Here is a 16,458-nt window from a genome sequence, read left to right on the forward strand (position 1 = left end):
GGGACTCTAACAAGACAAAGGTGAATCTCATGTGAGATTATGGCAAGGAGCTAAAAGTAAAAATTTTGTACTATGGATGATAACGCCCGCCCATATAGGACTCAAGTGGTTAATGACTATCTTGAGAAAGAAGGTACCTGTACGCTATTTGGAGTCGCCTGCGATGTCTATACATATAAACCCCATTGCTCATGCGTGCGATTTGCTCTCCAGGGCTGTAATGTACAAGGAAATTATCCTAGAACTCATCATAAACGTGTAATTGCCTATAGAGAAGAATAAGAGAACGTACCACGGGAAATGATTAATCTACATTGCAGGGTTTAACCAGTATTAGATCTAGAATCTAGGGTTAAATCAATGGCCGTGGTGGAAATACATGATATTAAAATTGTTAAATACATTTTTATTGGAAATATATGTTTCAGTTTTTTTTTATTTATAAAAAACACTATTTCTTTCAAAACAAAAAATATCTCTCAACGCTATAATATTTATTTTTACAAATGATCTATAAGAGTAGATTCTGAAAATAGTTATTAGCAATATCTGGTTATTTGTCACATAATGGAGGTAGTTTAATAACCAATAACAATATTCATTTGGGAAATTGCAAATATTGACCAAAACATCAAATAATGTTTTTACACTTTTAATTCAAAATATTGTTGTTTTCAGAATATTCATGGCTTTCTATTCATACATCAAAATATATGAATAACAGATATGATAGATAGATAAATGAAATTGGATTTTATAATTTGTACCTTTTTGTCAACAGTTGCTTTGTGTTTTTTATTCTATTCTATTTTTAAGTTAATTTGTTTATATATAAATATATATATATATATATATATATATATATATATATATATGTATATATATATTTATACGTATACGTATATATAATATATATATATATATATATATATATATATATATATATATATATATATATATATATATATATATATATATGTTACGAGCAAAGCCCGAAATTGGACAATCCTAGCATTGTACGGAAATTATTGTCCACTTCTAGCATTGTACCCCCAAACTGTACAATGTCCGAAATGATCAAAATTAAAAATGATTATCGAAACGTTCATCGATCCGAATCGATTATTATTGACAAGCGACACACCAAATCAAAAATCGAACATTTCTTGTTAATTATTTGATATTTTTATATTTTCTATTTATGTATAGAGTTCTTCTTTTTCGAATCGTCAATGTGATAAAAGGCTGTGTCAAACTAAAATATAAATAATAAGAACTTGTTCTACAATAGAGTAATAATGTGAGTGAAACATTTTAAAGCTTCAAGTGATAGGTACATCACTATACTATAATAATATAGGGAAGATGTTTGTGAATCAATATCTGTCATATTCTCCCAAACTTTGACGAATGGCTAGGTACTTATTGAAATTCGAACATTCTACAGCAATTCTTTTATAGAAAGTCCGACGATTATGTCTATTTCGGAGATTGTACAGTAAAGGGGTACAATGCTAGAAGTGGACAAGATTTACCGTACAATGCTAGGATTGTCCAATTTCGGACATTGCTCGTAACATATATATATATATATATATATATATATATATATATATATATATATATATATATATATATATATATATATATCGGGTGGTCAATCGCCAAACGAGACATAAGGAATTCTAAATTGTTGAATTCCTGCTTCCCTAATTATTTTACATCAAAAATCAACTTTTTGTGTCTTGACTCTTAAATTAAATTTTATTATTTTATAACGCCCAGTAGATCTATTGGATGTAGATAACTCTGACTAAATCGCTACAAAATAAGATAATAAAATTGCTCAACAGTTTTAGATCATTCAGTAAAGAAAATGGCATTTGTTGCAATTTGTGTATGGACATAGATATTTGCATATTACTATTGGACATAGTATTTTACTGCCAAGAAATGGTATCGAAAATTTAAGATTGGAAGAAAGAAGCTGACTGATAAGTAGCGACAACATGCCTCAACAGACAAGAATTTGGCATATGTAGAAGGTTATTTAGTAGACAAGACTTTGATGTGGATGCGAGAGGTGGCATTTGATTTTTTTTTAAAGTAATTTGATAACTTCAGTAATATTGATTGACTTATCCTCCCTCTGAAATAGGTAGGTAACATTAAGGAAAAGAATTAACATATTTAAAAATTACTAATTACACCATTTCTACTTTTCTTGCTTATAAATTTAAAACAATTCATTTTGGAGTAAAATCGTAATAAAACAGCTTACCAAATTTTCATTAAAATCGATGCAATCGACTTCGCATAATAATTTTTTAATCTAAATTTAAAAATACTGACATTTTTTAAATTCTTGCACAACAAAAAATAGACCGTATAGAAGTTTGCCAATTCTTTCTTATAAGAAGCACTTTACCTATCTAAAGCCCTTTATGAAATTAAAATCAGGGCAAAATTTAAGAGGCCATTTGATAAAAAAATTTATGCCTTAAAAATATTTTTATAAATGTATTATAATAATAAAAAATATCAGTATTTAGCATGAAAAATTCGAAAAAAAAATAAAATGAAGAAAATTGAATTTTATATTTCAAAATCCATATATGTAAAAAATATATTTTCTCAGCTTCCAATGAAGCAATTTTCTTAATTTTAATCCAATGTAACTCGAATGGAGACATTTAAAACATGCAACAATAAATTCCAAATACGCTTTATTTAGTAATAAATAAATGTATTTATATTTCAGTCATCAAAGACAAAAAGGAAACTGAAACTCTAAAAATCGTACAAACAGTCTGAATTTTTCTGAGAATGTTAATTTTGGGTCAACAAAAATATGCAAAAAAATTTACTACTCCTACCTGACATCCCCAAAACCAGCTCTACCCTTGTAGAGGAAAAACGGAAAGAATCGATTTAGAAATAATCTGTACGTTGCAGCAAAAAATATTTTAAATAAAAATCTAGCTGAATAATTTTGACTAAAAATGTTTATAAGCACTTTTTGTATAAAATGAAACATTCTCTCAAATATAATGCTTAAAGCAACCGATGATCTTGAATGTCAGCTAAATAAAAATTTTATCAATCCGACGGTAAAAATTCGATATCTTCTGATCAGATTGTCCTGTCGTCAAAAATCAAAAAATGTTTTAACGGCAAAGAGTAACAATTTTAAGTTTGAAGATAACATCATAACCTTAATAGTAAAAGTGAAAATAGAACAAACATGTAATAAACAAAATTGCTGGTTAACGTTGGTTCTGTTAATATTTATTTATTTATTTCAACGGTAGAACCATTTACAATAAAATACAACAAATGGTAAAAAGTAAAGATCATGTACACAATCAAACAATATAGAATTTTAGAACAATATAGAACAATAAGAAACATCAAACAATAACAAAGAAACAAGTAAACAGTTAAAATTTGTACATTAAAACAGTATATCAAATCACAAAAGTTAAAAATATATATATATATATATATATATATATATATATATATATATATATATATATATATATATATATATATATATATAAAAATATCACATATCTAGATTGATAATTACATTCTCAAGTTGCCTTTTGAAAGCGTTAATGTTTGTACAGAAAGGATCCAATAGGAGGTCATTGCAAGAGCTCAGCATTCTCGACAAGGGAAAATGACGAGCATAATCAGTCCTATAAAAAGGAATATAAAAGAGTGCAGTATGTCGAGTTCTATGTATTGTGTTTAAGTGTACATTGGCTAATAACGAAGGACAATTAATAAAGTTGTTTATAATTTTAAACAAAAATAACATATCAGCTCTCAACCTGCGGTTCTTCAATGTAGTAATGTTAAATTGAGACATTATTATAGAATAATCTATGAAATAATTATCAGTATTTTTTATATTAATATGTGCTTTAAAAGCTAAAGATCTTAGAAACTTCCTCTGAACGCTCTCCAATCCATCAATGTATACTTGATGAAATGGGGACCAAACAACAGAGCAGTATTCAAGACCTGAGCGTACCAGAGAGCAATACAATAATTTAAACACAGTAGGTGAGAGATCATGACTGTTACGATAAATAAAACCAAGATTACGAAATCCTGTTTCCTTAATTTTAAGAAAATGGCTTCTAAATGTCAATGCACAATCCAATAATACACCCAAATCTCTTATCTCAGTAACTGAATCCAAGAGTACATCATTAAGAACATATCTATTAGCTATTAAATTATTTATACGACCAAATGAAATACAAGAACATTTAGATGGATTTAAGCTTAAACCATTTTGTTTTGACCATAAAAATATATTATTTACATCATCTTGCAGGAGATCTCTATCCGATTTATTATGTATACAACGAAATAGCTTAAGATCATCAGCAAATAGCAGGAAGTGTGAGTTTTTGATAGCCTTACCAATATCGTTAATGAACAAGTTAAAAAACAAAGGACCACAGTGAGACCCTTGTGGTACACCAGAATAACAATGCAATTCTTTTGAAATATAATTGTTAATCCGTACTTGCTGTGTACGTCCCATCAGAAAACTTTTAATCCAATTAACAATGAGGTCACCAAAGCCAGATGCATGAAGTTTGTGGACCAAAAGATTATGATTAACCTGGTCAAAGGCCTTTGAGAAATCAGTGTAAACGCTGTCGACCTGAATTTTATTCTCAAATGCACCCAACAAGTATTGTTGGTAATTGACAAGGTTTGTTACTGTTGACTTCCCGTTAGAAAATCCATGTTGTTCATCAATAATTATGTTTCTGCAAGCCCAGGTGAGATTTATCGATACCAATTTATCAAGAAGTTTCGGGATTGCTGATTGAATAGTTATACCTCTATAGTTGTTAACACACTCGCGATTGCCAGATTTATAGATGGGTGTAAGAAAACTATTTTTCCAATATTGTGGAAATACAGATGATGATAATGATAAATTGATAATTTGTTGTAAAGGTTTACAAAGGGAAAAAATACAGTTCTTAATAAGTGCTACAGGTATACCATAAGGTCCTGAAGAATATGTAGTTTTTAAACTCATAATCCCCTCGAAAACATCAGTCACACTAAACTTCAGAATCTGAAAATCCACACTATAGTCCAATTTAAAATTAGGTACATTATACTCACCATCATTATATGTACCTGAAAAATAACTGGCAAAAAGATTAACTATTTCATCACCATTCTGAGCTATTACATCCCCACCTTTATTAGACATTACATTAGGATAAGCACTAGACCCACGTGTAGTACTAACATACCTCCAAAAAGAGTGGGGATTACTTGAAAGATTTGCTTGAATATTCTCTAAATAGTTCTTATAACATACTGCTTGTAATGATTTACATCTTTCCCTTAACATCGAAAACTCCTCATAAGAGTTGCCTGAAGCTTTAAAATTCCTGTGAGCTATTTTTTTCTGTATGACAAGCTCAATTAATTCTCGCGAAAACCAAACTGGAAAGTTTAATGATTTAAACCGTTTGATAGGAACAAACATATTGATGGCATCATATAAAATATGGTAAAAATTTTCTAAGCAGCAATTTACATCTGATTCATCTAATACCTTGTTCCAAGGAATTGAAGCTAAATATTCATTTAAAACTTGATAATTACATTTTTTAAAATCATGATAGAAGACATCATATTTAAGAAACAAATTTAAATTGGCTGCATGTAACAATATAGTATAAGCTGAATGATGTTGCGAAGTATTCAATAGAATATCAGTTGAAATCGACACAACTGCATCCCTCTGAGTACAGAAAACTAGATCTAAAAATTTATTATTAAGGTTAGGCAAAGCATTTACTTGTGACATATTTTGAAAATTGTAGCAAGTGCAAATAATATTTGCTGGAGAGTGATGCGGACACTTAATATGTGAATATGGATCGAAAAATTTTTTCTAGTTTTTAAATGGATCTTTTTTTTTTTTTTTTTTTTTTTTATTTCAAAATACATGTCTCGGCTGCTGTGGCCATTGACACGAGGAACTGTATTACAGAAAACAATAAATTAAGTTACATTGATATCTAAAAAAAAAGAAAATACAAAACTAGCAGATGAATACAAAATTAAAATATAGATAGGTGATACAATTACAACAGGTGATATAATTTACAGTTTTTAAGGAACTCTATCACATTAGACATATTGTTTTTGGAATTTAAAATATCACATAAACTTCCGTGGATACCATGTTTGATCCGTGCTGCTGCGTACTGGTTACATTCCACAAGTATATGGTGTACACTTAGACGGGAGTTGCAATATTGGCAGTTTGGAGGTTCTTCTGGAACCATCAGATATCCGTGGGTTAGCCGGGTGTGCCCAATTCTAAGCCTTCTAATGATGGTCTTCGATTTTCTTTCCGTAGAAAAAATTCTAGGTCCTAAAATGTTTGGTTGGATGGACTTTAGTTGGGTAGTGCACCTGTTCCATTGATTTTGCCACATTGAGGTAGATAACTTTTTAATTTCAATTATTATATCTTGAAACAATTGGCATTTTTCATCTGTAAGGTCAGAGCAATGTGCTTCATTTGCTGCGTGGTCAGCATTCTCATTTCCTTTAATACCAACATGTGAAGGATTCCATATCATCGAAACCGAAGTGTTGGATTTAGCAAGTGCTGTACATCTTTCGTGGATCTCATTAACTAACGGATTTGATGTGTAGATTTTTCTAATGGAATTTATGGATGATAATGAATCTGTACAGATTGCTAAGTTTTTGGTACCCTGCATTGGAACCTCCAGAGCTTTAAGTATGGCGTAGAGTTCTGCTGTGAATATACTGGTAATCTTGGGTAGTCTATACATTGCTAGTCTGTTATTTGTGGAAGTAACAGCACATCCGACACTTTCTTCGTCTTTAGATGCATCTGTGAATATTATGTTATCAAACTTGCCTCTATTAATTATGTCATTAAAAGTTTGTTTCATGAGTATCGTGGAGGTTTCCATTTTCTTATATCTGCACAAATTTACGTTAAAGTCAGGTAATATTTTTAGCCAAGGTGGAGTATTGGGCTGATTAATGGGGGTGGTAAGATTTAGGTCAAAATTTTCTAAGAGTGGGGATAGAAACTGTAGTGATGAATTGGCAGTAGCTCTACTGTGTGCTCCTGTTAATTGAAAATTTTTAATAAGTTGGAATGATATATTATTTGGGTTTGCAGAGACCTTAGCAAAATAGGAGTTTAGTAGACGTTGTCTTCTAATATTTAGAGGGGGTTCACACGATTCGACATATATGCTTTCTGTAGGGCTAGATCTGAAGGCTCCAAGGCATATTCTTAATGAAGTGTTTTGAATTGTATCTAGTGATTTTAAATAAGTTTTAGGGGCAGACATATATAATATCGATCCATAGTCTAACTTAGATCTTATTAGGGCTCTGTATAAACTTAATAGAACTTCTTCTTCGGCTCCCCATTGTCGATTGGCTAGTGATTTTAAGAGATTTATATTTTTTGAGGCACTGGCTTTAGTTTTTTCTATATGTCTCTTCCATGTTAATTTTTTGTCGAAAATTACCCCTAAAAATTTGTGATTTTCAACTACTTGTAGTGGATGCTCTTTTAATTTTATGAGTGGAAGAGTTTGTTTATATTTTTTGCTAAAGTTAATCACTTTAGACTTTGTAGGCGAGAAGCTAAAACCAATGTTGTTAGACCAGTGAGAAATGTTATCAATAGTATTTTGCAAAAGAGTGCTAGTGGAGCTTGTTACTTTACCCGAGCAGTAAATAACTAGATCATCCGCATAGATATTATGTTTGACAGGGGGTTGTACTAAGGAACTAAGGTCGTTAAGAAGCAGTAAAAATAAGGTTGTGCTGAGGACTGATCCTTGAGGTACTCCTGTCTCCAGGATATATGAGGGAGACATTTTACCATTTGCAGAAACTTTGAAACTTCTGTTAGTTAAAAAATTCTCAACAAATAGATATATGTTTCCAGATAAATTAGACTCTTTAAGTTTTTCTAGAATTGCCGGCCTTGATGCTGTGTCAAAAGCACTTTCTATATCGAGTGAGACAGTTATAAGGTCGTTTCTATTAGAAAATGCTTCTATGATATCGGATTGAAGAGTGATAAGATTATCGATCGTGCAACGATTTGGACGAAATCCTGATTGAGCGGTATTGATAATATTATGTTTTTCAAGATACCAAAGTAAGCGTTTGTTGACAATTTTTTCCAGGAGTTTGCAAAGTGTGCACGTTAATGAGATGGGTCTAAATGACATAGTTGTATTGGCAGAAGTATCATTTTTCTTGAGTGGAATTGTTATAGCTTGTTGCCAAAGTGTTGGAAATTGGTTACCTAGCCATATGTTGTTGTAGAATTCTAGTAACTTTATTAGGGTATCTTCATGTAGATTTTTTAGGAATATCGATGGAATGCCATCCGGCCCTGCAGCACTGATCTTCAGGGAGTTAACAGCTTCGACTAATTCGTCGATTGTTAGTGGGAGATTGACAGGATGATCATTGGAATTTGGACGTACAACACCTTTATTTTTTATGTTTGTTGGTCCAGTACAGTTGTTATCAAGTTTAGATTTATTTAAATAGTATTTGGCAAGTGTGTTTACAATCTGCTGGTCATCAGTTATGACACTGTTATTTTCTATAATGGCTGGAATTTTGTATGTTGTATATCTACCTTTCATCTGTTTTATCTTAGTCCATATTTGACTAGAAGGTGTGTCGGAAGTTATGCTACTGATGTATTTGTTCCATGAGTTCTTTTTGCTTTCTTTAACAATTCGCTTAGATTTAGCTCTTAGTTTTCTAAGATTTATTAGGTCCGCTTGGTTTCTAGTTTTACGATATCGGTTTAATGCTTTTTTACAATCTTTTATAGCTAGTTTACATGATTCATTCCACCACGGAACATATTTTTTGGAGGGATCAAAGTAGTATTTACCGATGCATTTTTCAGCAGAAGTTATAATACAATTAATCAACATGTTAAGATCTTCATCAGCAGAATTCGTAAAGGAGATTTCATTTGTTTGTTCCTTGACAATTAAGTTAAATAGATCCCAGTCAGCGTGAGCAATTTTCCACTTAATTTGGCTTTGTCTTTGTGAGTTATCATTGTTAGAAATTAAAATGGGAAAATGGTTACTGCCGTAGAGACTTTCCAGTGTTTTCCATGTAAGATGAGTAGATAATTCTGGATTACATATGCTTAAATCAATGGAAGAGAGAGTACCTGTTTGAATATGAAAGTATGTGCTGCTTCCAGTGTTTAGAAAATTAAGGTTGGAATTGATTATGATATTTTCAATCATTTTGCCTCTACCGAAAGTATTACTGGAGCCCCACATAGTGCTATGTGCATTAAAATCTCCAACTAAGATAAATGGTTCAGGAAGTTGGTTAGTTAGATTTGTAATTTCGAGAGCTGTTAGGGTATAATAGGGAGGAATATATACGTTGAAAATTACGATTTTATTTGGACACCAAATAGTAACGGCAACGGCTTCTAGAGTTGTTGTTAAGGGAAATTCTTGATGGAACATATCTGTAGAAATAAATATGGAGCTTCCACCACTAGCTCGTGCGTGTGATGTTCGTATAAAGTGGTAGCCAACGTAATTTTTAAGGTATGGATTATGGTTTTTAGAGAAATTGGTTTCTTGCAAACAAATGAAATCGGGTGAAGTATCAGCAACAAGCAGTTGGAGATTTTCTAGATGGGGGTAAAACCCATCACAATTCCACTGGATTAAATTGAATGAGAAGAATATTAGAAGGGGGGATTTTTCAGTGCTGCGACCTTTGGGATCGATCGGAAAGGCACTCATCGTCAGTTAGATCGCTTGATGAAATTGGGTCTGATAAACTTGTGGCTTCAGAGGATTCTAGTTGTAGTTGTTTCTTGATCTTTTTACTTAGACGGGTAAATCGGTTTTTTAAGGATCTATCTGAAAGATTTGGATATATAGTATGCAGATTTAAAAGTAGACTTTTTACATCATCCGTGAGCTTTTTCGCTTCCGAATAAGGATCAGAATGTCCAAAACTATTTTCAAGGAAGAAAAAGAAATTGTCTATGGGTATTTTAAAGGTTTGTGGGTTCTTTTTGTATGCTTCTTGGATTGTTCTCTTGGTGGTTTCGGTTAATACTAATTCTGTTGGAGTATCAGGTTTGTGCTTTTTTTTTCTTAGCTTTGAGACCTTTTTTGGGGGAAGCTGATAGAGGAGGAAGCATATCTAACAATGGTTGAGCTTCTTTCTCAGGAATTTCAGGGCTTGTTAGTTCACTAGGAGTTTCTATTTCAGAGTGTCCTCGTTTTTGAGATATTTGTGTTATGTCGATTTGGTCTGATTGTGTTTCAGTGTTGGATTGAGTTTCAGTGTTGGAGTCTTTATTTTCGATTTGTGGCTCTATGGCATTATGTGTAGAGGGAGATGAAATTTTTATGGATGAGTTGGGGCTTGTTGGTATATATTCGGTTGGGAGTGTATTGTCTGTTGGAGGATTTGGACAGTTGGAGGCTATATGTCCTGTTTGTTTACAGATAAAACAAACAATGTACTTTATCTGTAGAAAGGAAGATTCTGTGTTCATTCCCTTCAAAGGAAATAAGTACTGATGTTTGTAATTCAAAATCTTCGGAGGGAGGGTATACGTAAACTTGGCGTCTGAAACTTAATACGTGTGAATATTCGTCCCCAGGAATGCCTGCTCTTAAATAGGATATAGGAGATGCGATGCGAAGTCCAAGATTTTTAATGCTATTTTCAACTATGTCATGTAGTAAGAACGGAGATACATTAGATATAATTATTCTTTTAGCAGAGGAAATAAGTCTTCGGATATTTAAAGAAACATCTCCTATCTGTATTATAGGATGTGAATCTATGAGCTGGTCAACAAGATTAGTATTAGAAAGATAGATACAAATGCGATTGTTTGATATCCTAGATGCAAAGGAGACTTGTTTAGGGCCTATTATATCACCTATAGCTTTAACGTAATCGTACAATTTCAGATTTTCTTCGGCATGCATCACAATGGCTTGATGTTTGCTTGGGAAAGTTGGCCGTGGAATTGTTTTCGCTACTGATACATAGGATAAAACTTGGTTTTGTGTTTGAGACATATTTACTGTTTTGGTATTTGGTACGCCACTGCTCATGTAGTCAAAAGCAATTGCGTTTTTAGTTGAAATTATAATTTAGCTTCTATGTGTTATGGTAAAGTTTCAGCTTTTTATTCATTTTAAAATAAAAATAGATTGCCGGTTCTAAGGCAATCCTGTTTAAATTTTTTCTTTTGTGATTTTAATCAGTTGAAACAAAAACAAACCTCAACTAGTAATGAGTGAATTATACATACATTTATTTGTAGTTGAAGGTACACTTATGTTCACTGTTTTTGCACTATGTTTTAGTAAGCACGACAAAATATAAAACGATGTTACTCGTTCGACACCTCGTAGTGGAATCCCCAAAAAATGGATCTTAATATACGTAGATAATAGAATAATATAGTATTTGGTAGAGTTTAAATCAAGAACAGCCATTTTTATTAACAAAAAAAAATAGTAAAAACTAAATTTCTTTCTGTCCTACATAAAATACCAATGATATAATATAAAATAAGTATTAGGACAAAATCCAATAATTTACAACCTCTTACCTTTCTAAAAGTGTGTATTTTAAAATTTTCGCACCATTTTCGGAATTTTATCACAGTATGTAGGCTTCCAGTAATTGTAAAAAATATAAAAGTAGATATTAACGTTATTAATATGAGTACGGATATAGTCGGAGATTTCTGAAACAAAATATCAAAAAGTTATATGTTTTCATGGAATTTATATATATATTTTTTTTCTAATTTATGGAGAGTTGGGAGGCCAGTCCATCACAGAGAACATATTAGATATTTTACTCATGTTTTGATTAAAAACGAAAAATATACAATATGTTTAAAAATAACCTACAATTATATATTTATTACATTTAATGATTAATAATAATTTCTAATAACACATCGGATCATGCATTTTAAATTAGTATTCGTAAATCTGCAGACTAATTGACTGTAAAGCCTTTATATATTTATATAAAACACAAAAAATTGAAATTTAATAATTTTTATTACTTTATGTCATACTAGTTTATTATTGTTTTTTTATTGCTTAGTTAGATCTGAAAAATATCTTGCATTTTCACGGTTTTAGTTTGACACGTTTGACAGAATTTCTGTAGCGTAGCAACATAACACGGACGATAGAATGTCTACTAGTAAATATATTGTTAAAATGAAATCGAATTTTCGGATTTTTTTTAGAACATATTTATTTGAAGATGCAATAACGAACTAGTATGACATAAAAGTTTGTATGCACCGTGCGTATTAATAGATGTATATGCCCTCGGGCGACTTACAAACCCTCGGGCCAGAGGCCCTAGGGTTTGTAACATCGTCGCCCTCTGGGCATAAATATCTATTTAATACCCTTGTTCCATAAGTATCCATTATTGGCCTAGATTTACATGACAGTATAATAATGTATAATATTAAAAACAAAAAGATGACCCCAAATTCTCCTTTTTTTAAAGAAAAGGTATACTAGCGTTTTATTAATTTTTCTCCACAATAAAATGCTGGGGCGATCATCATGAAATTAGCAATACTAAATAGTTGTAAGAGTCTATTTACTCAACAAGGGAAGTCCGGTATACAATATGTAAACTTTTTCAATTCCATTAAAATCTATAACAAGGATATTATGCAGTTTTATGTAGGTACTTCCGGAAGTACAAAAATTGTTAAAATAAATAAATACATTATATAAATCGATGACTGTAAGATTGGAACAAATTCAAAGAAATACCTCGAATTCCGTAGAAGTTTCGTTTTTTTTTATCACAATGTCGTGATTATCACAATCAAAAGCTTTGGCATAGTCACAAAAAATAGTGGCAGTATGAAGATTATTGTTAAGTGCTTGATAGACCTCATGTAGTACAGAAAACATAGCATTGCAGGTACATTTATTAGATAAAAAGCCGAATTGACTTTGTGATAAGATATTGTTTTCAACAAAAAAGGACATAAGTCGGGCTTTTATACTCTCTCAATAATTTTGGATAGGACCGGTAGTAAGGCAATAGGTCTATAGTTGCAGACATTAGAGTTTTCACCACCCTTATAAAAAGGAATAATAATGGATGTCTCAAGACACTCTGAAATATACCTTTTTCAAAGGAATCGTTAATTAGTAAGACCAGGACTTCCAACACATGATTTGGAAGCTTTAACAACATTTTTATGGATAGTTCATCAGTAATACAGAAAGATTTTTTGCTTTTGATACTACTGATTATTTGGATCAGTTCAGATTTATCAATTATTTGTCTTACAAAGAATAAATTCGAGACATTTTTTGAATTGAAGAGATAGGAAATGGGATTTTCTTGTGGCAAAATAGCTGATTTTATATTTTTACTCACATTACCGAACTATTTATTTAGATTTTCAGGGTTTGAAAGAGAAAATGTTTCAGCTGTGTTAGTTTTCGAAGATCGTTTATTATGAACCAAGTTTCCCTTGCAACATTTTAAGTGCTTCCCAGACGATTCTTAGAGTACATTTTTTTATCTATTTTAATAAGTTTTGGATAGGTGTGCTTGGAGATATATTCAGTGACAAAGAATTGATAGTAAATTCCTTGATGTACAGTAGTGTTGTTAAGAGTATTAAACTTGGTATATACTACTTCATGATCAGATAGTCTTGCATTAATAATTGTAGAACATAAATCAAGGGGTGATAAATCTATGACAATATAATCAATTATGGTAGATGTTGTTTAAGTAACGCTTGTAGGAGAATTAACGTGCATTGTGAAACCAAACGATTCGAATATATTGACCAAGGATAATTGAGTAGCACAAGCAACAGCGTAATTAATATGCAATTCACCGCATAGAATCTTTCTGCTGTTATTGGGCAGGTCGTCTAACAAATTTACCAGGTCCTAAAAAAATAGTTCAGTGGAAGAATCAGGTAACCTATAAATGCAAAGAATGTATAGATTAAGATTCTTGTTATAAACTAATGAAAACTCAAACAAGGATTTATTCAACAGAAAGTCATATTTTGTTCTAGAAGAGAAATCTTTATTTGTAGAAATAATTAGGGTGCCACTATGAGCTGAACTTGGTCAATCATTTTATAAAAAAAGGCCTCGTTAACTTCAAGCCAGTGCTTAGTAACTGCAACTATCGGTGGTAATCCTAATTTCTCTAGAAACAAAAATAATTCATCTGTTTTATATCTTTTAGAACAAATATGTATCAGAACCATGCCACAGTTGTCATTACTATAATAATTTAAGGTTTCTTGTTTCACAGAATACGTCATATTATTTAAAAATTTTGTTTTGGAGAGGCAACGGAATAGTAGTTTCGGTGACATTCCCTTAATTTTTGTAGGTGAATACTTCTTTTCGACGTAAGAAAGGACCTAAAAGCAGCAAGATTAGCTTTCACCTCAGTTGGACCAATTTTATAGACATCGTTAAATTCTAGAAGGATTTTTCGTAGATCTTTAATCTTAGTGGGAAGTCCTTCGGAAGGTAAAAGAAGTTTAACTCTAGGGTTGGTGAATCCTTCGTGATATACTAAAACAGGTTGGTCGTATAGAAAAGCAAGATGTAGTTTAATGGCATTCAAGATATCCGATTCCCTTAATCTGCCTAGAAGATATCGACTGTTCGAGTTATTGGTTAATCTAACTCTTGGTGGTGTCAAAGGTTCGAGATTTGTCGATGGTTCGAGAATGGAAAGCATTCTTAGATTTACAAATTTTGATGGCCTGCTTGTCTGTGGTTATTTTAGTATTTTACACTTCACTTTGTTGTTGTTTAAAATGGTAATTGGATTTTCCAAGCTAACGGGGCTTCTGATGCTCTTTGGACTCATATTTGACTTAGATGAAGGCATTGATTCGGATTATAAAGATTCTGAAGACCATTTAATGTTTACACCAGGTGGCCAAATTTCCTTAATAAATAATAAGTTGATGGAGGTTTTAGATTTTATGCCTATTTTGAATGAGAAACCACTCGCTATGTCGGTATCTTAAAGGAGGGCGTAACATCTAATATATTCCTTGATACCCAGCTTCTCTTTAATAAAGTGAACAACTTATATAGGTTTAAGGGGGTTCAGTTAGAGTTAAGTAGGTAACAACTACATAAATTCAAGTTCTTTTCAACAACGCCACATACTCAATTATCTGTTTCAGCCCAAATAAATCAAAATATTGATTTCAATTGTCATTATTATTTTATTAATTATTTATATTATTTCTTGAATAATTTAGTTTAGTAAAACAAAATGTACATACTGGCAGTTAATCTATAAACGACTTAGTAATAAGAGTAGAAATGTTAAGTTTTTAAACACGGTAGTGGCGCGGGATGAGCAGATCTCAAATACCGGGTTTAGAATACAGGCAGCGCCGGCATCGTAAAAAAATAGATGACACAGCAAGGACTGAAACTCGCAGCAGTGAAAACGAGATAACGCCTTGAAACCCTTATTCTGAAGGAGAAAAGGAACAACCAAATTTTGGAAGTACAACATGCAGAGGCGTTTCTAACACCCAAAAAATACGTAAAGTACCTGGGAGTGACGTTGTGCCTAATGGAGGCTCAGGACATGAATGAACAGGTCTGCTGAGAGTGGCATACAGACGTACTCGAATCCGTGGCCGCCTTGTAGGCCATCACTGAGTGGTCTGCTGCATGTAATGGCAGTGGAAAGAAAACAGGTATATAAGAGGAGAGACCTAGACCTCACCATGGTCTGGAGAAAACAAGAAAGAAAAAAATCAATTAAAAGATAAAGAAGGAAACAACACAGAGGATGTGGCACAGTTGACAATAATGCTAATCCTGAACATAAGAGATTGGGTGGACTGTGGTCCCTGGCGACTAGATTATTTTCTTAAGCAGGTGCTCAACGGACACGGGTATTGTGTAGCCGCCCTCTTTAGGTTTGGAAAGGGTCACATGGCTAAATGCCTATCCATGACAGTCTGACACGCAGACACTGTGACACATGCGATGTTGGAGTGCAACCGATGAATTGTAGGAAGGAATATAGAAAGAAACAAAATGAAAAGGGAGATAAGTGTAAATTTTGTGACAGTGGGAGAAATAATTAAGAGAATGATTGAAAATAAACTAGGTTGGATTAATGTACCTTACTATTTCTGTGCAGCAAACAAGAAGAAAAAACAGAAAGAAAAATAGCTAGAGCAACGACAACCGTAAGAGACAAAGATGTTGTAAGTTGAAGGTAGAGGGAATACGTTTTGATTAGAGGCAAACAAATGAGTTAGACTATGTTAGTCAGACTTTTGGGAAGGAGAAA

The 16,458-nt window shown here is 32.0% G+C and overlaps 1 protein-coding gene across 1 annotated transcript in view; it reads right to left on the reverse strand.

The window, feature by feature from the left end:
* tadr (torn and diminished rhabdomeres) overlaps positions 1-16,458 on the reverse strand; it is a 179,301-nt gene that overhangs the window by 79,918 nt on the left and 82,925 nt on the right. Inside the window, exon 4 of the mRNA XM_072534843.1 lies at positions 11,705-11,842. Within this exon, the coding sequence (XP_072390944.1) occupies positions 11,705-11,842 (138 nt within the window). The remainder of the gene's footprint in view (positions 1-11,704; positions 11,843-16,458) is intronic.

The sequence above is a fragment of the Diabrotica undecimpunctata genome, chromosome 6 (genome assembly GCF_040954645.1).
Source record: "Diabrotica undecimpunctata isolate CICGRU chromosome 6, icDiaUnde3, whole genome shotgun sequence".
NCBI classification, from domain to species: domain Eukaryota; kingdom Metazoa; phylum Arthropoda; class Insecta; order Coleoptera; family Chrysomelidae; genus Diabrotica; species Diabrotica undecimpunctata.